Source organism: Rattus norvegicus, chromosome 3 (assembly GCF_036323735.1).
Source record: "Rattus norvegicus strain BN/NHsdMcwi chromosome 3, GRCr8, whole genome shotgun sequence".
Classification (NCBI taxonomy): domain Eukaryota; kingdom Metazoa; phylum Chordata; class Mammalia; order Rodentia; family Muridae; genus Rattus; species Rattus norvegicus.
Window position 1 is genome coordinate 136521882 of NC_086021.1, and position 23791 is coordinate 136545672.

Here is a 23791-nt window from a genome sequence, read left to right on the forward strand (position 1 = left end):
CCCAGCCAACAGTATGGACACATTAATTTTCCTTTGTTTTATTGGCTATGATGACTTAATTTGTTGTTGTGGTTTTCATGTTTTTTGTTTTTTCAAGACAGGTTTTCTGTATAGCTACAGCTGTCCTGGAACCATTTTGTCAAGCCGTCTGGCCTCAAACTCACAGATATCCACTTGCCTCTGCCTCCCAAGTGCTGGGATTAAAAGAAAGATCCACTATTCCCAACTGTTGTTTTGGGTTTTTTGATAGAGTCTCTGCTTGTCCCAGGCTAATCTTGAATATCCCTTTCTTGTGCTTTAGCCTTTAAGGTCTAGGATTAACATCATGTACTCCCATGCTCACCCACAGTTGTATTAATCACTTTCCTCACAGTACTTGTACTTGATAGTGTATGAGAACTCACTGAAATGGCTAAAATGGTATGGTCACCTCGTATACTTAAGAATCACAGTTAATATTTTTTTCTTTTCGGTATGTCATTTTACTGCATATTTTCAAATGTTTCAAACTGAATTAATTGGTATTCTTTAGATATGAAGTTTTTTTTAATCAACTGGGAAAATAGATGAGGAAGTAAATTATAACTTAGAATTTTACTTTGGATAGGAGCTGTTCCAAAAACATGAACTTCATGCTGATGGAGATGTCTGTGCTTACTTCAAAAACATTGACTGTTGGACAACAAAAAGTGAAAACTTAGATTGCAGCAGTGATTCACAGGCTTTTCCTTCATTAAATGTGAGTATCTGCCTGGTTAAAATCATTTATGTTAAAATCAGTTTATTTGTAGTGAATATAGACACCAAACTTGAATAATGTTTTGTCAGTATTTTCAGAAAGGAAAGTGCTTGTTTTGTATATGTGCATTAGGATATAAGAAATAAATTGGCATCCTGGTGCTTTTTATTCTTTACTGTCTGTCTGTTTCCCCCCCACACACACCCCCACCCTCTCTTTCTTTTTTTCCCGGAGACAGCCTCATTATGTGGTTCTGACTGACCTGGAACTCTGTAAAAAGGCTGTCCTTTAGCTCAGAGATATACCTCCTTCTGCCTCCAAACTGCTGAGTTGAAGGTGTGCACTATCATGCCTCTGGTTTTTTCTCTTTTCCGCATTACAAGAGATTTTTGAGATTTGCCCTCTCTCATTTTATCTCTCATTTTTTCCACCATTCTCAGCTTTTTGCTCCCAGCATACTGTCAAATGAGCTCTAGTCAAGGTACCAGTAACCTCCTTGTTGTTAATGCCAGTGATCTATTACCCTTACCAAAATTCTTGCCTTTTCATGGACATTTAACAACCTAAACACTCCTTCCTGTGTGTGTGTTCTTTCTCCCAGAAAGTGGTATTATAAATGTTGCTAAAACCATCATATCCTGGTGTTTTTGGCTGGGTGGAGCATCAGCTTGACCCAGGCTAGAATTATCTAGGAAGAGGAACTTCAAATGAGAAAGTGCCTCCATCAGATCGCCTGTGGGCAAGTCTGTGTGGCATTTTCTTGATAACAGTTAATGTGGGAGGGCCCAGTTCTCCATAGAAACAGTGGCATAGGACCACTGGGCAGGTGGTTGTGGTTTGTATAAGAACTGGGCTGTGCAAGCCATGAAAAGCAAGCCAGTAAGCAGTTTCCCTCCATGGCTTCAGCCTCGGTCCTGCCTCTGGGTTCCTACCCTGAGAGTTGTTAAAGTTAAACCTTTACTCCCCGGGCTACTCCTGGTCATGGTGTTTATCCCAGCAATAGAAGTCCTAACAAAGTCACATGAATAGGTAGGTTGTGAATCATTGTAGTCTTTTTTTTCCTGAAAATTCTAAAATGAAAATACCTTTAGTAGTAAAACATTGAAAGTTTTTAAACATGGATATGGAAGCATAACAAACACACAGGAAATTGTACACACATGGCTCAGTGGATTCCAGAAACTTCAGGCTTTGACCAAGTCCAGAAGTTTAGAACCTAAAGCCCATTTATCTCCTACACTCTCTCTAACAGCTCCACTCTCCAGCATCAGCCACACTAAGGAAGCACGGTCTAAAGAGAACTTGGTTAATTCATGTTCGCAGTACAGCAGGACCTGATCTCTGATACTCAACTGTTAACTTATTTTCTAATGCTTTTATCTTAATTATTATTTTTAAAGAGTGTTTTCTTAAAGACTTATTTTATTCTATGTATGTGAGTACATTGTCAGTCTCTTCAGACACACCAGAACAGGGCATCAGATCTCATTACAGATGGTTGTGAGACTCCATGTGGTTGCTGGGAATTGAACCCAGGACCTCTGGAAGAGCAGCCAGTGCTCTTAACCACTGAGCCACCTCTCCAACCCCTTTTCTTAATTATTAAAAGCTACTTTTCTCCATGGAAATTAATACAGAATGGGATTGTTTTACTCTTTTCCAGAATAAAGAACTAACAGGTATCAGGAACATTTCAAGCCAGGAAGGATCAATGGTAAGCCCTTTGTCTTTAAATCCAGTAAGCATAAATTATAGTAAGATTTGGAACCAAAATCTGATGACTACTTGGAGAATGATAGTAACTAAAATTGGAAAAGAAAAAAAAAAGAACTATTTAAAACAGTACATTTTCTTTTGCTTCCCTCTATATATTGCAGCATTAGTTTGCTTTTGGAAAGACTAGCTCTGTAGCCTTTTGTTGTTTTGTTTTTTGTTGTCTGTTTTGAAATGCCAGTTCTCAGTGCACAAGACAGCATAGCAGTGGGCTCCTTCAATCATCAAGGCTGTACAGTGAGAAACATTGTACCACAGGAAAGGGAAATTGTAGCATTTGGGGGAGTTACTAAGAGGCAGAGGACTGAGTAGGCAGTACGGATGGTTAGGAGGAGTTATGTGTGGACAGAATTGAGCATAGCAGAGCCTGAATTTAGTTTTTATAGAGTGACTCTACACATTTTCCTCATCCATTCCAAATAGAAATCTAATAGGAAGACATTCACTGCAGAGGCAGGGACAGACTCTACACTAGATCTCTTATGTGGACGAGTAGAGAACGAGAGGAAGGGAGGATGCTCACGGATGTGCACGGTGCCATGTTGACTGCACGGCCTTTGGAAGAGTCATTAGCATCATTGTGGGGCAGGTTTTAGTGTTTTTTTTAGAAAAGTGTGTGTGTGTGTGTGTGTGTGTGTGTGTGTGTGTGTGTGTGTGTGTGCGCGCGCATGCTTCAAGAGTATTGCATTGAATGGGAGTTACAAGCTGTTGTGAGCCACCTGATGTGTATGCTGGGAACTAAACTCAGGTCCTCTGGAAGAGCATCAAGTGCTTTTAACCTCTGAGCCATCTCTCCAGCCCTCACTGGACAGCTCTGTTTGTCAGTGGGACAGCTGGTAGCAGAGTGACCCTAGTTGGTCCAGTCATTTAGTCTATGTGAGTCAGCCCTCAGCACCTGCAGCTTATGTGTGTCTGGATACCACATCAACAGATACAACCAAATACAGATCAAACAGCCAGAAAGGAATTCTGTGTTGAACATTTAGAGACATTTTCATGTCATTCTCTAGACAATCCGATACAACAACTGTTTGCATGGCATTTACATTCTGTTAGTATTGGCATTTTATATGAAGGACTTAAGCATTCAATTAATTTTGGTACCTATCCCTTGTAGAGACTGAGGAACAATTGTGTAGTTATATTTTGTTTTGTGATACTGTATTACTGCTGCCCAAACTGGCTCAGACTCAAAGCCTCTGGCTAGTCTGACTTATTTTTGACATTTTCTCACTTGTCTTTCAACTCAATTTTTTAAAAAACAATATTTAGTTAAAATTGAATGTTTGGTATTAGAAAGGAATATGAGAATTCCAATATTAGATTTTTTTCTCAAGGTAGGTGTCACTGGCTGTCCTGGAACTGTCTCTGTAGAATAGACCAGGCTGGCCTCACAGAGGCCTCACAGAGTCTGCCTTTGCCTCTGCCTCAGAAGTGCTGGGATTAAAGGCGTGTGCCACTGCCAGCACGATAGGATTTCACTCTGTGGCCCTATGCAGCCTGGAACCTCATATAGATTAGGGGGCCTCGGCCCCACAGAGGCTCACTTGCCTCTGCCTCCTGTGTGTGTCACCAAACCCACCCAGAAGAAATATTTGAATGATAATATTAAAGGCCGCACAGACTGAGAATGCATGGGGAACCTGTGGCAGTGTAAGTGGTAGAAGACACAGAGGATGAGAACCTTTTGTTCCCCTCTCTTGGGCATGGGAGTAGGTAAAAAAGAAAATGGCAACAGTGTCTTCCTTCCACTGCCTGCCATTCCCTCCCTTTGTCTTATCTGTTCAGTTATTAAAAGTGTTTAAGTGTGAATCATATAACTGTATCTCATCTACCAATCTGTCCCTAAGAACAGACTTACTCTCTCTATTGCAGGATGTTGTAGCCAGGACCCAGAAAGATGGCTTCCATATCTTCATTGTTTCTATTAAAACAGAGAAAACAGATGCAATCTGGGATTTAAATGGTATAGTTAACCTCTCTTCATCCATTATCTCTGTTCTAGTTTTTGTCATTAATGTGAATCTATTTCTGTTTAAAATGTACTTTTCAAGGATAGATTTGTTGGTCATACATCTATTTTGAAGACCTAAAACTTAATTCTTCTCTCATACTAATACACATTTTTAATAGATAGGGAGAGATGAGCTTATGTTTAAAATGTTTTTCAAAACTCAGTTATTAGTTAACTCTTGTATGTTTTCCTCTCCTCCCTGTTGCTGCCGTCACCAGTTTCTCTTTCCATGGTGGGGCCTCACGGCTACATCTCTGCATCTGACTGGCCTCTCATGATTGTGAGTACCCCTCCTTGTTCCAGATGAGCTTTACGAATGTGAAGAGTTCAGTGGTAACAATTGCTTTGTAGGTAATGCTTTGACATGCCCTCTATTTCTGCTTCCAGAGAGACTAGGAAATGAAGGGTGGGAGAATGAAGGGATGTCTACTTCCTAGAGTTAAAAGGGTCAAAGGCTAACACTGTTTCTCTTCCTGCAGTTTTACATGGTGATGTGTATTGTTTACATATTATATGGTGTCCTCTGGCTGCTGTGGTCTGCCTGTTACTGGAAAGATATACTGAGAATCCAGTTCTGGATTGCAGCTGTTATTTTCCTAGGAATGCTTGAAAAGGCAGTTTTTTATAGTGAATACCAAAACATCAACAGCACTGGACTGTCGAGTAAGTTCTGACTGTTTCCATGAGTTGTGTGTGTGTATTTTAGCTAGTGTGAGCATAGCTAGAGGAAGGCCCCTTCTGTACGTTGGTTTGCAAATGTCTGTGTTGCCAGTCAAGAGGATGGAAGACAAGAGAATGTCGGGAGGCTTGGAAGATGGATGGCTCAGTTTGTAAGCAAGCATGAGTACCTGAGGCAGAACTTCAGCACCCACTTAGAGCCGGGTGTGGCTGGCTGCCTGCACACCTAGAACCGCAGCACTAGGGGATCCGTGCAGCTTGCTTGCTGCAGGTTCAGTGAGAGACTTAGGGGAATCAAGTGAAATCAGGACGTCTTCTGGTGTATAAGCATGTGCGCCCTCCACCCAACACAAAAGTGACAGTGTTAGAGTAGGACCCTGATCATCGGAGCTAGTGCATGTGTTCTCGCCTTTTTTTTTGGGGGGGGGGTGCTAATTTTCTCTTCACTTTTCTTTGTGGAAGAAGAAAAATTCCCATTCTCTATATTAAAACCATACCAAGATATGGATGAGAGAAGGTCTTGCCAGTGCTTTTGATATTTTCCTTTTCTGATTTTTTTCTCTTCTTTTGAAAAAAAAGAAAAAGAAAGAAAGAAAGGCTCCTGGGCCCCAGAGAGTGAGATGAGTAGCACCAAAGTCTGTGGCATCCGTAGTCTATGTTCTCCTCTTCTCTTCACCCTGCAAAAGCTTCATATGATCAAAGGAGGCTCTACCATGGCAGGCACAGGGGGTTCCTTGAAGCTAGCTAGGCTGCTGTTACACATTTCAGATATGTGCCTCGGGCTTCTAGAAGACAGAATCAAACAGGCCACAGAAGTGAGGGTTTGGTCTTACCACTGACACTCTGGAAGATTTCAGAGGGGTAAAAATGTCTTTTTAAGTGCAATTATAAATGATCTTGGCATCGATTATTAACAGACATGATGATGCTAGCCAACTTGAGGAAAAAAAACTGAATGGAAATATACGTGAAACTACTTTGGACTCAAGTTGCTATATATTGAAACTGGTTGATGGATTCATAGAAATTTATCATACTAATTTCTCTCTGTTGAAGAATGTTTGAAACTTCTGAGAATAGAAAGGCTAAAAGCATATCTACAAAAGACTAAACAAAGGGCCAACGTGAGGACTGCATAGTAGGGCTGCTCCTGCTGTATATGGGCTTGCGTATATATGCACAGGGAGGTGTGCATATGTGCTGTAAGTCATATAGTGAGGTGCAGGGGATACATCCCAGTGGTGGATAACTTGCCTAGCTTACATAGGCCCTGGACTCCTTTCCAAGTACTGTGAGGTGTCCGGTGGAGGTGGTATCCACTAGTAAAGCGTTATGTTGACACATGACTGGATGTCAGAGTGTTTGTCCCTGGGCTGTAGTTTACCAGTTCCTCTCCTCTCTTCACTACTGTTGATGTCCCACTGCCTTCAGCACCACATCTAGACTCCACAACAGAGTCCCCAGAGCCATGAGTGCTCCTGGCCTCTATCATATATATATATATATATATATATATATATATATATATATACACTCATGTCTTGGCATCTGACATTGCACTCTGCTGCACATACACTATGCTTTCCCTCTTTTGTGCTTCCCAGGAGCTGCTGTGTTTGCCCTTTTCTTCCCCCCCATATGTCCACTTAGGCTTTAAATCCTCATTTCCAGAACAATTACATGCACCCCAGGTGTGTATTAGGTTGTTCTTCCTCTTAGTCCCAGGGTTACTGTGTCACATGCAGCCCTCCCCGTGCTGAGTTTTGTCTGCTTACATGCCCTAGCCAGAGGTCAAAGTCTATGCAGATAGAGATCCAGGTGCCTCTTTTACTCACAGTCTCATAGGAGCACAATGAAGACTTCACTTCTTTTTGTGGGTTAGAGTTTGAACCCAGGGCCTTGCCCATTTCTAGGCCAGAACTTCACTACTGTAAGTGTACTTTAAATGAATAAATGATAAAGGCACTGGAAAAGAGAGAACTCCAGAGAGCACGATGGCTTTCAGATATTTGCTGGACATAAAGAGGGATGTAGCTGGAGGGTTGCTCTGGAAGGTTTCGGGTAGACATAAGAAAACTGCCCAGTAGATCTAGCTGATCAGATCTGTGGTGAGTCTTCAGGAGCTGGTGTTGCCTTCCACGGAGGCCTGAAATATCAGTTGACTTCACTGTAATTGCACAGTAAATTTTAGAGTCTTAGAAGGCTTGGAGAAGTACACATAGTCATTTGTTTTCTTTTCTTGCTCCTCAGCCCAAGGTTTACTGATATTTGCGGAGTTGATATCTGCACTTAAGAGGACGTTGGCTCGCCTGCTTGTGATCATTGTGAGCTTGGGTTATGGCATTGTAAAGTAAGTAAGCTCTTGACTCTCCAGTCTAGTGCTTCAGCTCATGTACACCATGACCTCTTCAGTTGCAAGCTGAATCCCCAAGGGAAAACTGCAGAAACATAGGTTTCTGCATGGACTAGCCATTTTATATTATCTCCAAGTGAAGTTCCTGAATTGAATCCCAGTAGCCAAGGGGGCCTGAGCATCCTAAGAGCTGAGATTATAGGCCCCTACACCTTAACTCTTTTTTTTTTTTTTTTAAGATTTATTTATTTCATGTATGTGAGTACACTGTAGCTGTCTTCAGATACACAAGAAGAGAGCATCGGATCCCATTACAGATGGTTGTGAGCCACCATGTGGTTGCTGGGATTTGAACTCAGGACCTCTGGAAGAACAGCCAATGCTCTTAACCACTGAGCCATCTCTCTGCCCCACACCTTAACTCTTAAGCAGCCTATGTCTTATTATAAAGGTGCAGCAAATCCAGACCCAAAGTACAGAATCATAATAACTGGAGACCACCACTTATTTTCCAATGGACATACCATCCTCCTTTGCCCTACAGACTACAAGGCCATGAAGTTCTGGACACCTTTTTCTAATATTAGAGCCACTGAGGGCTCCATAAAAGGTCAAGAAACTGAAAGAGTGAAGGCAGGAGGATTGGTCATACCACACTGAATCTTCCTTTCTGAGGACCCCATTTACCTCTGTCTCGATTTCTCTGTTTCAACAAGCTTGCAGAAGAGGCTAGGGACTGATACAAGAACCACACATTAAGTAAGGTATTCCTAGGTATGCAAGAAACATGGGATGGGCCCAACTTGCAGGGGTTCCACTGATAATAGTGATAGTAATAGCAGGGGACCAGTGCTCCTAGCTATCTAGGTGGCAATACTCTTACTGTCTGTAATGCAATCTGAGGGTGGAGGAATGTACCTAGAGACAAACTCAGTGCTTGGGAGGGCTGTAACCCACAGGAATACCTACCCTTCTTTTGTGGGTGATCTCTGGTTGGGATCTGGGTCACCCCTATCTTCAGGATTCACTAATGGGCTGTAGTACAGTTGACCTACCCAGGGAACCAGGAGGGGTCGTGCACTCCCAGAGGAGTCCTCCCACCTGAGACTAACCATACCACTGCAGCAAGGCACAGGCAGCGTTGGAGAGAGAAGTATAACTTCAAAATGTCACTTGAGCTGGCCTCTTTGCACAGTAGTCTGAATGTTTGGCCGGTGTTTTAAGTGCCTGTCTAAGGATATTTTCAAGTTAACATAGGGTCACTGGAGAAGCAACATTGATGTTTGCTAATATAAAAATACTAGGAGAAATTTAGGAGCTCTGGAGTGTCCAAGTAGAAGCAGAGGTAGAAGAGTGGCACTAAGAGTGTGGCTTCATGGGTCTGCCTTCTTTCTTGCTGATTCTCCTTGTGTTTGAGAGCACAGCTGGGGCCAAGATGTCAGGGGAGACAGGAATGAAGCTAAAGTGAATGATGGAGTTGGGTTGACTCCAGGATCCAAATGATTTTGCTGTGTCTGATGTTCCCCATTCACAAGGGCAGTAGAGACTATTTGAAAACTGCCATCTAAGCCCAGATGCAGACATGGGAACCAAGCTACGTCTTTGAATTACAGATCTTCCTTCTTAACTGTCATAGTTATGATCTGCCACTCCCTGTGGTGTAAGGAAGATTCTGACCCCCACGAGGACTAAAAGGTTTATTTCCATTGAAGCTCCAATTTCTCGCATATCATTGGCTAATTTAACTCATGCGTGCCTTGGAGTTCTGGTCACTTTTGTAAATGTTTTGTGTTCAGCATCATTTCTGAGTGAGTGTGGCAGGTGTGCACAGACAGTGCTGCCGAGTGTGTGAGTGAGTGTGGCAGGTGTGCACAGACAGTGCTGCCGAGGTGCTTACGTTTGACTGGTGCTGAGAGCCAGCCCGTGGTCTCCTTGGCTCTCTGGGAGGGGATCTTTAGTCTGTTGGCTCTGCCCAGTTCTTTCCACTCTAAAGGCAGGAAGGTCGGCAGGATCTGTGCCTCTCAGCAGCGTAGGTTTCCTGGAGGGCTCTGTTACATAGAGCATTCACAAGGTAATGAGAGTTTTCTTTTTCCCTAAATGTGTTGGGTTAGTACTGGCTATGAAGGGTTTTTCCCTTAATTTTTGACAATAATGGTAATGCTGTCATGACCACTGCCAAACAAGCTTTTAGGCAGACATGTTTTGTTTCGTTTTGTGTTTGAGTAAGTATTGTGGAGTAGAATTGTTAGGTCATAACTAGGTCTATTGACATCCGTAATCCCAGTACTTAGGACATGGATTCCAAAGGATCTCTAGTTCAAGGCCAGCCTGGGCTACATTCCAAGCCCGTTCCTTTCCTGTAACCTGAAGGAGCCACCACCCTAATCCCCTCTCCGCACCCAGTTCTTAACTCATTGCCTCAGGTTTTGCTTTAACATGACTTCTTAGATAGGTTTTCAAAGCCATTGTTTTTCCTTCTAATTACTCTGAGAAATGGGTTTTTAAAGTATTTTAAAATATATGTGCAATGAATTCTGATTTGTAGGTCCCATCTATATTCAGATTATTAATTGTAAAAGAAAATACATTTTCCCCTACTTATTATAAGGCCCAAAAATGTTATTTATCTTTTAAGTTTAAAGATTAAAAACCAGATTATATTATCACCCCCACTCTGGGGTGAGAGGCAGGAAACTAGAGAGAGGGCACTGGTGTTCCTTTGCTCATCCCGCTCTGTGTTCAGTCACAAGGTCAGTGGGCTCCTCTAAGAGCGTGCTTTGTGTGGTTTGCAGTTAATAGAAGTTACAACCTCTGTCAGCCCCTAGAAGCTGGCAGATCTCTTCCTAGGTTCACCAGCCCGTGCGTTCTCCATACTAAGAAGTAGTACTTGGTTATGTCATCCTATTGCTTGGACTTCAAATCCTCTGGCACCTCTGTGGCTAGACACACACAGTTTTTTCCCTGGTACCTGTACAGTTTCAGGTGATTGTGTCCTGTAAAAGAGAACCCAAGCATGGCCATGTGACTAGATTGTGCCTTCTCTGTATTGACAGCTCAAATTCTGTGCTCAGATGATCTCTACTTACAAATGCTTTCTCTCCTTCTTGCTTCCTCCAGGCCGCGGTTGGGAACAGTGATGCACCGGGTGATTGGACTGGGCCTGCTTTACTTGATCTTTGCAGCCATTGAAGGTGTCATGAGAGTCATCGGGGTAAAAGCCACATTAACTCAGTCACCCCTTTTCGTTGCTATGGAATACTATCCTACTTTGTGTCTTCATTTTTGGAAAAGTCCAATTTGAGCTTTTTTTAGATGGAATAGGCTGCTTTTTCCATACTTGGTGAAGGGAGAGCCCAGCAGAGCGCTTCCTAAAATGGCTGTTAGTGAAAGTGCCACTGATGATGCCCTTGGAGTAGCATCCGCAAGTGTCTGTTCATCAGGGACTTCTGTCTTTGCCCTTACATAGTTTTAACACAGACATAAACATCCTGGGTTTAGAAACGGATCAGATGGGCAGGAAGGATTTATACTCTTCCCTGGGGTGAGCACCCTCCTCTTACCGGCTCTGACAGGATTTGATGTCTGGGCAGTCAGCAGGTCCCGCTGCTGGAAGAACCAGAAGGAGGTCATGCTCAGGGAAGACTGATCACATGGGCAGCAGCACTTTGTCATCTGAGGAAGTGTTGATATTTTAATCTCTGAAAACCCCTAAGGAAAAGAAAAAGCAGAACAGGCCAAAAACTCCACAAAAGGAGCGTGGATTCTTCTTAGGAATTTCATCGAGGGCCGAGTGCTCCATGAAACTCCACGAAAGGAGCTAGTGGATTTGCCTGATCCAAAGAATCTTGCATTTTATCTAAAACATGCTTGAATTCAGTGAGAAGGTCAGACCATTGTGCACAGAGCAGTTAATCTGTGTGTTGTTACATAAGTTTACTTCATATAAAATTTTGTTTGGTTCTCAGAGGAGGACATTTTTCAACAGTATTAAAAAGCCTTATTCTTTATTGTCTTGAGGCATCTGCGTTGTGTGTTTCAAACCTGTTCTTTTATTCTCTGGGCATATTTATTCCTTTGCATAATTATGAATCCTTCCTATATATTTATATATATATTTATGTATAATTCATAGGAAATTAATTTTTTCTAAAAAGACTAGGAAAGATATTACCCCACATATAAACACAGTACTATACATTTTAATATTTACATACTCAGCAGTTAGATACTGGCTGTTTTGAAACAAGTGCCTAAATTATAGTTTGTTTTCCCCTCCCAGTCTCCCACCTTCACTCTGCCTTTTTGCATGAGTGTTTCCCTTTACCCTCAGGGGAGGTCAGGAACTAGCTTTTCTGATGGGCTCAGCTCTAGGTTTGGTGTGAAGAGGAAGGAGGTTGAAGTGGTAGGTCTGGGTGAAACAGGGCGTGGTAAGCATTGTACTAATTTATACAGAGACATTCATTTATGTCTCTGTAACTGCGAGTCACTAATCTACTCTAAGATCCCTACAAGGGCCCCACTCAGGAGCTCTGGATTTTAAACCAAGAATACCAGGGGGGAGTGTGTGCTAGCCTGGGGAACCTTAGAAGTGCTCAGCCATTGAGCTGGTCACAGCACATCAAAACTAAGAGCTCGTGGGCAGGTGTAGAGCCTCTCGATCATCTGCCAGGAGCCCAGAGCGGATTAACAACTCACCACTGTATTTCTAACATAAAATAAATTGGTGAGAAATTACATTTGTTGTTCTGAGAACAGATGATTTCTATGTGCTAAATACATTTCATCAAGGTATAAAACAGTACAAAGTTGGAGGCGATAAAAAGTAAATTGTTTTTCTTCATCAGATGATACTTTTACACTGCAGTGAAACTTGTGTAAACTTGGGCTGTCCATACTTTTCTCTTTCAGGGTTCTAAACATTTAGCTGTTGCTTTGACTGACATTGTTTTAGCAGTTATTGACTCCATTTCTGTGTGGTTCATATCCTTTACCGTGTCCTTCCAAAATAGTTGGTATCAGTAAAATCAGGTTCCTGTCAATCCGTAGTAATGGTGGGATGAGATATAATTGTACATTATTGCTTTCTCAATAGAGTTTAGTTTAGGAAAGTAGTAACTTCCCAGATAGGAATGTCTTTATTTTCTCCTTAATTCATTATGTACACCTCAGCATACATCTCACACAGTGAGGCACAAAAAGAATATTGTCTGTGTGTTTACAGAGTTCACACCTCGTAGAGAGAGTTGTAGCTTCACTGAAGCAGCATAGCAGAAGAAATCACCATTTTAGAGTGCTGGTGTGAGAATAGAGGCAGGAGGAAAAAACCTCTGGCAGAAAAAGGAAAGACTTCACATGTCCCAGCTCTGGTTTTTTGCGTGTAAACGTGGTGGGGAGGGGAAATCATGGCAGATGAGGCCATAGGGAAAGATATAATGATGTTAATGGGTCCTGTGTAGCCGCTACAGTGGCTTTTCGGAGCTTCTTGCCTTCCTGTGGGGAACGGACAGGAAGTAGACACCTCTGGAGCTGGAACAGCAGAGCTGCAGTAGAGATGGAGGCAGTCCCTCCTTAGCAGTACCTCTCTGTCCTAGTGGCCTGTCCTCTGCCACTGTGCATTAGATGAGATCGGGCGCGTTCAGGGTGGTATGGCCGTAGACGCCACTGTGCATTAGAAAGTTGTCCAGGCTGCCTCTCTTCCAAAGTGGCTTGTGCTTGGAGCTTGAGAAGTCAGGGAATAGATCCTTGCATTAAGCAATTGAACGATAGACTTCATCCTGAAGAATTGTATATCCAGCGTATTGGTGACACCTGTTATAATCCTGTACTAGGGATGCAGAGGCAGGTCTCTGAGTTGGAGGCCAGCATGAGATATAAAGAGAATTCAAAGACAGCCAGGACTATATAAAGAGACCTGTTTCACAACAAACAAAATGAACTGTTTTTTCTCGGGAACCTAAAGATACACATTTCAAAGATTTCTTCTTAACTGTCCACAGAGTGACTTACTGGGAAACCCTCTAGTAGTAACTGTAGTAGAAATGTCTCCTTTGGACAGCATAGACTTTGTTACTTTCTAGTACATGGGGGTGAGAGGGGGAGGGAAGCAAGATGAAATTTACTCTGTGGTCGTATAGAAATCCAGAAATTAAAGTGATTGTGGATGGTATTCAGTGGTAACCAGAAGTGAGTTACTATAGCACTTCTTTCTTTTGAACTTGAGTTTGCAAAGTTTACTGTCAGTTGCTGCTTGGTCATTTTTATTATTATAAACTGAGAACTGGTTCCCCAAATGGTTACAGATGACAAGCAGATAGATAAAAGCAAGGATAGATACAAAATCGATGGTTTTGGATAATGACTTTGTTGTCTTTGATTTCAATGAACCTAACACAAAAGCAGTTAGTCCTGTAGGAATCTAACTTACAGATTTGGAATTGATAGCCTTTCTCATGTCTCCCCATGCCCCTGCCCCTTTCCTGCTTGGTTATTGTTTTTGCTGTTTTGCTGCAGGCGAATGACTCTGATCTTGTTCTTCTGGCCAGCCTGCCTCTCTCTCTCCTTGACTCGGGCTTGTGCTGGTGGATATCCTTTTCCTACTGCAGCAGCTGCTCAGCTGGCTCTCTCCACCTCGTGGAGTCTGTGCGCTTCTATCCCTGCTTTCCCTTCTGCTGAGGGTGGTGGTAGGGCAAGTGAAACTTGGCCTGAAGTGTCCTGGTAAGTGAAGGTTTAGGCAGTTCCAAATTCACTTTTGAACTTTTAATCCTTAGCTTTTAAAGAACACTTTTGGGTGATTTAACAAGAACAGATTTGTTTGTTTCAGTTGGTAAGTTTAATGTGTTTGCAGTTTTGTAGGATCTCACAGTAGATCCTAATCAGTGGGATCATGTTACCTTAGAAGTTAGTCCTAGCATCCTGTGCTTTAACTATTCTTGGCCATTTTCCATGGTTTTCCTTAACTGGCTTTTCACATTTTTATAAGTTTGGCACAGACTATGAAGACTCTGAGGCTAAGAAAGAACACAGTGAAATTTTCGTTGTATAGGCATTTTACAAATACACTCATCTTTGCTGTGCTGGGTAAGCTATCTGTCTATGCCTCTTTCAGAAATGGCCCATCTCAGTGTTGTATGTTCTTTCATAGGTGGCTTTCTTTGTCTTTCAGCTTCTATAGTGTTCATGGTGTGGACAACAAAGACCTTCAGGATAGCAAAATGCCAATCAGTAAGTAAAATCTTTTCTTTTTTTTAAGTTTTATAAAGGAATGCATTTAATTGGGGCTGGCTCACAGGTTCAGAGGTTCAGTCCATTACCATCAAGGCAGGAGCATGGCAGCAACCAGGCAGGCATGGTGCAGGAGGAGCTGAGTTCTACATCTTCACCCGAAGGAAGCCAGGAACAGACTATAAAATCTTAAGTGTTTAAAGATTTAATTAAATTATTAGTTAGATAATTAAAGTGGTTAATTAAATTATTGAAGAATTAAAGCATTTAATTAAATTAATTATTTAAACAGTTATTTTTAATTATACTGTTGTGGAATTTCAATGAATTTAATTTGTAAAATTATAATTTTATTGGGCATTTTTAAAATTTATTTTCTGTAGAACTATCCAAACTTTTGTCTGTTTTAAATAACTCTGAAGCTGGGGTAGATCTCAGTTGGTAGAATGCTTGCCTTGCTAGGTCTAACGCCAGTGTCACATAAACTGACATAAGTACAGACCTTTAATTGCAGCCTTCAGGAGGTGGAGGAGGCAGGAGGGTCCAAAGTTCAAGGCAAACTTGGGCTGTGTTTGACCCTGTCTCACAACACCAAAAGGAACTATGTGAACAAGTTCCTCTCGAATTTTTATCCCTTTTCCCCAAACTTCCTTTCACATATTTTGAGAAAGGATTTGCACCTCTTTCTCTTTCTGTTTACCTTTGGTGCTAGAACTGGCACCCAGCCCTTTGCACAGCTGAGCACATGCTTTGCCTCACTAAGCTATGCCCCAGCCCCCGCTTTGTACCTAAGTCTGGTGTGGTGCTGATGTTGTACTCAGCGTGGGCTTTGGGGAGATGCCCGGTGCTTGCTGTACCTGGAAGAACAGTTTCCACTCAAAACCTGGTCTTGAGGTCATAGTGTGCTCACAAAGTGCCGGGAAGCCTCAAGCTGCTGCAGTATAAGAGACCATTGAAGGAAAGAAGCTGAATGTCCGCCCCCCCCCCCCCCTTAATATTTTCTGTTTAAAGTTCTAAGTCTTAGTTTTGATTTTTTTTTCCCCTAAATCTTTCTGTTGCTCCTAACATTTTGTGAAGGGAAATATGTATGCGTTTTAGAAACAATGCTTACAACATAGGTTTCCTTAGAAGAAAATTATTCACAGGGAGGGTTTGCCAACTGGAGAGGTCTCAGTACTCAGGCCTGTGTACGGTTGGAATGGGACATGTGCAGGTTTGTCAGAAGGCTGACGTTTGTGTTCGGATCATCCTTTCTTTAGGACTGGATGGAGCTGTGGGTTGATGATGCCTTTTGGAGCTTCCTCTTTTCACTCATCCTTATTGTGATAATGTTCTTATGGAGGCCATCAGCAAATAATCAGAGGTAACCAGCATGGGGAGATACGACCTGGAAGCATTCATTGGCTATCTTCTGTGGTGTTGAAAATTGTAGGAGGCACATCTCACAGAAAGTATTAGAAAATCCCAAATTGTTAAACATTAGACTTTTTTTTTAATTCAAAGGAAGAAAATGACTGACACCCATTTACCCAGAAAGCTGTCTAACAACCTGGTGATCTTTTTGCTCCTCCATGGAGCCAGCCCTCACTTGAACCCCCCAGTCCTGAGCATCGTTTAGATCCTTAGGGAAGAGGTGCCATGAACTTTGTTTCTTCCATCAGTCCAATCCATCGTATGCCTGTTGCCCTGAACATTGTTGATCCCAGAGGTTACAGATGCTGTACTGCTTTGCACGGGAGTTTTGATGTAGCCATCCCTGAAGCTTTGTTATGATAATTGTCATGTGGAGACTTTTTTCCCCAAAGTTTTACTGTGCTTAACTACATAAGAAAAATATACCTTAAGATTAGACTCTGGAAGATTTGAACAGAGCTTGCTAAAGTAGTGCTGACCCAAGTTTCATTCCTCACCAAACACCTCACAGCAGGGAACTGCTGACCTCAGTGGTTGTAGGGACCCTGACAGAAAACAGAGAGACTGTTGGGAAGTACTTTTGTTACCAAGCAGTTTTGTAGTCAAGTGAGACAACAGGCGTAATGGATGCAAGGCCATGAGAGAGGCATTAAGCAGTCCAGGAGGTAGGGACGGCTCTGTGAAGAACTGGAATTTACAGTATAGCTTTAAGATAAGTTAGCACCTGAAAGACCGGGCTGGGAAAGAATGTCCACTTGGGGAGGGGTGTGGAAAAGTCGTGTCCATAGGAGCCAGGATGGTGTGCTTCTCATCTAGTACAGCAGGTGCAGTGTCCTACCACGTGCTTGGGTTTGCTCGTTTGTCTTCAGAGTTTACAATATTTGCATAGATTTTACTGGCTAAGTATCCTAATCTGAAATCCAGAGTGCTCAGAGTCAGAAACTTCTAGAGCACTGACCTGAGGCTCAGACAGGTATACAGTTTGGGATTCTAGATATTCAGCCTGTTATTTATTTCAGGATTGCTGGGCAGGGAGAGCAGGACCTGACGTCACAGGGCCGATGTCGACTGTGGCAGACAGCCCACTTGCTCTTGCACTGTTTTCTCCTAGAAGAGAACTACTGAGTTTCTTACGTATCCCTCTAGGAGAAATGAAGTGGGCATACTAGGAAGCGTGTTTCCTTCTGCCTTCAACCAACAGTCATGTCAGGCCAGTGAGTTAGCTCAGCTGGTGAAGGCTCTTGCCCTCACGCCTGCAGACCAGTCCATTGCTGGGACCTACCTGTTGGAAGTAGAGAAACAACTCTTGAGACAACTTCTTTTTTTTTCGGAGCTGGGGATCGAACCCAGGGCCTTGTGCTTGCTAGGCAAGCGCTCTACCACTGAGCCAAATCCCCAACCCCGAGAAACAACTCTTGAAAGTTGTCCTCTGACCTCCAATTGTGTGAGCACATGCATGTGCATGCACCCACAAATAAATATAATAAGATTGTTTTAAATGACTGGGCATGTTGGGACACACCTTTAATCACAGGAGGCGGAAGCAAGTGGGTCTGTGTAAGTTTGAGGCCAGCCTGTGATACATGGCAAGACCTTGTCTTTAAAAGAGCTTTTTAAAAAATAAATAATAAAGGTAAAAATGGTCACATATACATGTACTGTTCTGTACCTTTCTTTTAAAAATATACTTGTCTCACACAATGAATAGAGGCATCACAGTAACCAGAGGCTCTTCAGTATTTTGTAATGTGAGTGGATATATGTGTGTGTGTATGTGTATTTATATATATTCCAAAAAATTAGACATTTCGTTACTAGATTTTTGCTATTATCAACAGTGTTTTCTGAATGCTTTTACCTTTTTAGTGTGCTATGAGGCAAAAGTGACCTTTTCTTAGAAAGATGTGGCCCAAAAGACCTTAGGGAAGATCGTCTCCTCAACAGTGCATCACATGTGATATATTTAATATATAATGTATTTAATAATTAAAATACAAACATTTCTAGAGGATTCGAAGATGTGTTAATTTAAATATGGACTCATTTGGTGATGATGAAATAAAACACCAGCCCTCTAAACAATGCTTTTTGTTTGCCTACAACCATTTTCTGGCTGGAGAGAGAGCTCAGTGTTTAAGGGCATTGGCTGCTTAACCTCTTGCAAAGGACCTGGGTTTAGCCCCCACTGTCCACATAGTGGCTCACAACTACCTGTAACTCCGGCTCCAGGACATCTAATGCCCTTTTCTGACCTCTGCAGACACCAGGCATGCAATGTGTTTAAATATATGCCAGTGACACCACTCATGCACATAAATAAACCTTTAAATTTCTTCCTTGCTATCCTGGACAATATGTAGAAGTAAATTTTGTCATCAACACAGTATTTTTGAGAAGGTATTTGACCTTATCACCTTTAGCGTCACTAATCAAATTAGTGCCCTCTTTCATTAGGGAAGACGCTAAAATATGGTAGGCAGAGTGTTAGTTATCTTGGTGCATGACTAACTTAGACAAAACTTGGACAGTGCAGTTTTTTATATGCAGTGACTGCTGGTGATCAGGCTTAAAGGCTCCTTTGTTTTTCTTTAGGTATGCCTTCATGCCCTTGATAGATGACTCTGATGATGAAGTTGAGGAATTCATGGTAACATCTGAAAATTTAAGTGCGTGATGTGTGTTTTTTTTAAAATGACTATTGTACATATTTTAACAGAAAGAAATCTTTACTTGAGATGCAAGGTCACATATATTTCAAATTTTTCCTATGAAGACTAGAGAGATGTCTCAGCTTGCAAAGTTGTTCGCCTTATAAGCATGAGGACATGAATTCAATCTCCAGAACAATTTTAACATTGGTATTTAAAAAAAAAAAGCCAGGCATGGTATCATGTCTATGCAGTGCTGGGAAAGACAGATCTCTGGACCTCACTTGCCAGCCAGGAGGGCATTCTTGGCTAATTCCAGGCTTCTGTAGTCCTCTGGTCTCTCTCTCTCTCTCTCTCTCTCTCTCTCTCTCTCTCTCTCTCTCTCTCTCTCTCTCTCTCTCTCCCTCTCAGACACACACACACACACACACCCATACACTGGCGAGGTGGCTCAGGAGTGTCTGCTGTACACATGACTTAAGTTTGGATCCCAGCACCTGTATAAGAGCCAGGAGTAACACCCTTGCTAGAGTGGGGAGGGAGAAGAGGAACGGCGTAAACAGGCGGATCTGTAGGCTTGCTAGTCAGCCAGTCTTCCTGAGACAGTGAAGTCTAGGCTAAGTGAGAGACACCTCTGAAATAAAGAATAAGGTAGAGAATGATAAAGGAAAACATCCAATAAGAGCTTACCCATATGGTGGTCAGTGGGTAGAAGACTAGAACAGACAGGGTGCACATTGAAAATGCTCACTCTTCTCATCTTCTAACCGGGAGATACAAGACAGCAGCAGTGAGGGCTCCAAGCCCACAAAGGGCAGTCAGCATGACTGAGCCAGACGAAGAGCTTACGTCAAACTCTACTTACTACAAGTCCTGGACAGTGCAGAGTCTCTCTAGAGGAGATTGGCCTGCATGTACATATGTACATACCACCTAGACACATATGCATATGTTTTTAAATACTTAAAAATAAAAAGCTCTCATCAAATGAAGAAAATAATTTTATATTGTATATAATAGCCATACACTGCTGCTTATATGTCTAGCAAGTGAAGATTTCCAAGATATGTGTGTGTGTGTGTGTGTGTGTGTGTGTGTGTGTGTGTGTGTGTGTGTGTGTGTGTTTTGGGAGTGTTAGTGATGAAACCTAGTGTTTCACACATCCTAGGCAAATGCTCTACCACTGAAGTATATCCCAAGCCCCCAAAGATGTTTTATTTTTGAAATACAGTAAATTTTACACATTTTAAACTTTAAAGTAAATTGAATTGGAAGACGTGTGTGGTTGAGCTCCTCCACAGATGCATTTCAGAGCAGCAAGCTGAGAACCTGCTTGTGGTACAGAGTCACCAGAGCCTGAGTCAGGAGGACAGGGTCAGGTCAGGGATGGAAAGGCAGACGCCACATGTTATTACTGATATTACAGAAGCCAAAACTGTTGATCTCCTGCAGAGACAAAAGAGGTTGGGGCAAGGAGGAAAAGCAGGAACAGTAATAGAAAGGACAGAATTCTAGTTAGACAAGAGGACAAGGCTTACTGGGTTATACAATAGGGTGACTATAGTTAGTAATTCATCGTCTGTTTACTACAGCTTCATCACCAGTACAAAGAAATTAAATTATCCTTTTGAAGTGAGCCTACTGTGCACAGACACACTGTATGAATGTGGGCCGTGAACTGTCCAGTGGTGGAACATCAATTCAGAAGCCTGTGAGCTTCTTTCTGATTCCTGAAATGCACATTGAGCTCCTCCCCTGGCTAAAGTATCTACTCCTAACTTGTTTTTAAAAATAATCTTTTTTCTTATTGGGTATTAAGTGTGAAGTTAGAATTTTCTAATCTCTTATATGTCTCATATGTCTAATCTTTTATATGTCTCGGATGTTTCTCATTATAGCTGAAGGAATAAAACTAAGAGCCTCAAAAACGGTTTCGAACGGAACAGCTAAACCCACTTCTGAGAACTTCGTGAGTATCTATTTAGTGCAGTCTTCGTCTAGCACTTGAGAGTCTGTATCGGTGCCAGAGTCACTGACTGTCCAGGGAGGTTTAGCCAAGGAGTGTTACTAAATCAGCTGTTTCCGTGCACCGAGGCCATAGTGGCTGTGCTGCTGCTGCTGTCTCATCTCAGGAGCTGTGCTTGCCCAGCGGCCTCAGCTTCCCCAGTGCTGCTGTGTCTGAGTCCATGGCTACCCAGGGCTCTCTACCAGGCTCATCCCAGACTGAAGCTTTGTCTTGGTAAACGTCAGTGGTGGCTTTTAAGCATATCCAAGCCATTTCTTTTGAAGCTGTCTTAGGTACAGTACAGACAGTTAACCTGTTGGGAAAAGGACTTCAAGTGTCCCATTCGCTTTCTAAAGCAACAGACTTTTTAAAACCGTGGAAGCATGAATAAAATGTAGAGTATAGGGCAGGGGTGAGTTTTATTAATTATTTTACTTAATTTTATATATATGAGTGTTTTGTTTGCATGTATGTCTGCATGTGGACCACATGTGTGCCTGGTGCCCTCTGGTCAGAATCTGGAGCCTCCGGAATCAGTTGTGCCAGGTTGTGAACCACTACTTGGGTGAGCCCAGAGCTCACTGTACAGATCACACTTGCCTGGATCTGCCTGCTCTGCCTCCTGAGTGCTGGGATTAAAGGTCGCACTGCCACACCCGCCTCAGAGCCTTAAAGTACCTTAGAGGTGCGAGCTGTGCATGAAAGTGGTGGTGATGGTGGTTAAGCAGAGTAAAGCCGTATGCTCTCCTGCCCTCTGCTGCCTTGGAATGATAAAAAGGACATGTGCGGGGTGTCCACAGGGCAGGTGCTGTATGACAGCCTGCTCTCTGTTGGATTTAACAAGTTCTCCTATGTTTATTTTTGGCAATTTGGGAATGGTATTCTTTGAGTGGTTTCATGATAATTTGAAACCTCTAGTTTTTTCTTTTTTTCACTTGGTATTAGACCTGCAGGTAGAGCACCCTAATCTGAAAGTTCAAAGTCCCCAAATTTTTGAGCATCAACATGACACCACAAATGGGAAAAGTATTGTGAAACTTTGTTTTATCTACTTGAGTCTTAAAAATACTGTGTGAAATTGCCCTCAGCCTCTCATGTAAAGTGTCTGAGTTAAAAATGAATTTTATGTTTCAACTTGGATTCCCATCCCATTTCATGCTGTATATCAAATGTGAACCCCAAAACGCTTCTGGCCCCAAGAGTTCTCAAAGAGGGATGCTTACTGTCTTACTCATTAGGTACTGCTCTGTATTAGGTATTGGTGACGTAGAGCACTTTATTTAAGGTTCAGTAGTCACAAACACACCAGAGAATTTTACCCATTCATCTCAACTAAGGGTTGGCTTTTGATCAGAAATTAGAGGTCTTATTTTTCATCACTAATTTTTCCCTGGGAACCAGGCAGAAATGGGCTCTATTGCCTTGTCTCAGGCAGCAAAGTGCTTACGCTGCAACCTTAGACCAACCCAGGGAGCCAGGAACACAGGAAAGAAAAACTGGGTTTATTTTACAGTGCTGTCTCTCTTTTCTAAGTGTAATAATAGAAGTAAGCTTATTAGAAAGGACAGACACCTGGCTACCCCATCTGATTGGCTTCCTTTGGGGGCAGAGGGGGAGTTGCTTGCTCGTTTGTTAGTTTGTTCTTTAAGACAGGGTTTCTGGCCTCAAACACAGAGATCACCTGCCTCTGCCTCCTGAGTGCTGTGATCAGAGGTGTGTACCACCACTGCCTGACCTGACTGGTCTTTCTTGCCCCCTATGGGATATGAACACAAGCACAGGCGCTCCATTCAGTGCTTTGCTAGGGTTAGAGCATTACCCATTATAATTTTCTGGTGAAAAAACTATAAACTCAAAATTTTTTACAAATTAGGCATAATGAGGGGTAGAAGCAAGAAAATCAAAATATACCTTTGCTATTTCCCATTCTCGCAAATCAGTTCTGCATTTTTATTTTGACTTCTTGGGACAAAAAGAAAAAGAACAGTTATGTTCTTAGCTAAAACCAAGAAACAGAAAAATCAGCATTTTCTGTCTGTTTATGAAACATGGCACTTGCTATGTGGTGCCTACGCCAGGTTCTAGAGCACATGCAGCACAGCAGACTCCATGCATCTGATGTGAGTATGTAAACTTACAGACATGCTGAACATGTTCTCAGTAAGATTTAGGAAAAACTAAATGTAAATGTTTATTTCTACAGGATGAAGATTTGAAGTGGGTGGAAGAAAATATTCCCTCTTCCTTCACAGATGTGTAAATATCCTCTGTTCAAGTCTGGACCTCGGGCTCTAGCTTAAGGGGATTTCATTCAGTGTATCTCAGGCTGTGTCTGTGTGTGTGTGTGTACTTGCATGTATGTGCATGTCTGAGTGTTCGAGTGCATGCCTGTGAGTGCGTGTGTATGTGTGCACACATGTGCAAGTGTGTGTGCATTGGTATGCATGTGGTGTGTATATACGTATATGAATGTATGTGACCCCCATCACTACTTCTTACAGAGCTGAACACAGCCTGGTCCCCGTTCTCTGACTTTCCATTGTATAGCCATTTCAAGTCACCATGTTGGTGGCCTACTTAACCACAAGCTGTCTCACTAGCCTGGGCTTTGAAGGCTTCAGAAGGAGTGTGCATTTTTAGTTTTCCTATTATGGGGTCTTTGTTTTATATGATAGTTTTATTTTTTTTTTTAATGTATTTGCTTTGTTTTCCCCTAGTGTCAAGGTTCTTTATCTTTCATCCCTAGATGTTGGGAAGTGTAGATGTGTTTATGTCTGCCACAGCAGGTAAAGGCACTTGCTGCCAAGCCTGCCAGCCTCAGTTCAACTGCAGGGATTCACAGGGGTGAAAGCCAAGAACCAGCTCTGTGGAGCCCTCTGACTTCCACACCTGTGGTCCCCGCACACACAGCTACTCACACATACAATAAACAAACATCTCTAAACCA

At 42.4% G+C, this 23791-nt stretch overlaps 1 protein-coding gene and 1 non-coding gene across 5 annotated transcripts in view; one reads left to right on the forward strand and one right to left on the reverse strand.

Annotated features, from left to right (window-relative positions):
• The window catches only part of Tmem87b (transmembrane protein 87B), a 35490-nt gene that overhangs the window by 6727 nt on the left and 4972 nt on the right, over positions 1-23791 (forward strand). The window contains exons 5-18 of one of the 4 annotated variants that reach the window (XM_039105464.2): positions 608-739; positions 2403-2453; positions 4388-4478; positions 4745-4806; positions 5006-5189; positions 7455-7554; positions 10675-10768; positions 14068-14139; positions 14526-14634; positions 14720-14778; positions 16038-16141; positions 18784-18857; positions 20738-20808; positions 23048-23100. In XM_039105464.2, the coding sequence (XP_038961392.1) occupies positions 608-739; positions 2403-2453; positions 4388-4478; positions 4745-4806; positions 5006-5189; positions 7455-7554; positions 10675-10768; positions 14068-14139; positions 14526-14634; positions 14720-14778; positions 16038-16141; positions 18784-18857; positions 20738-20808; positions 23048-23100 (1256 nt within the window). The other 3 variants (XM_063284164.1, NM_001191854.1, XR_010064665.1) reach the window with 3 other exon arrangements.
• Positions 17517-17597, reverse strand: Trnaa-agc45 (transfer RNA alanine (anticodon AGC) 45). Its single transcript has one exon. It is a non-coding gene; the product is annotated as a tRNA-Ala (tRNA).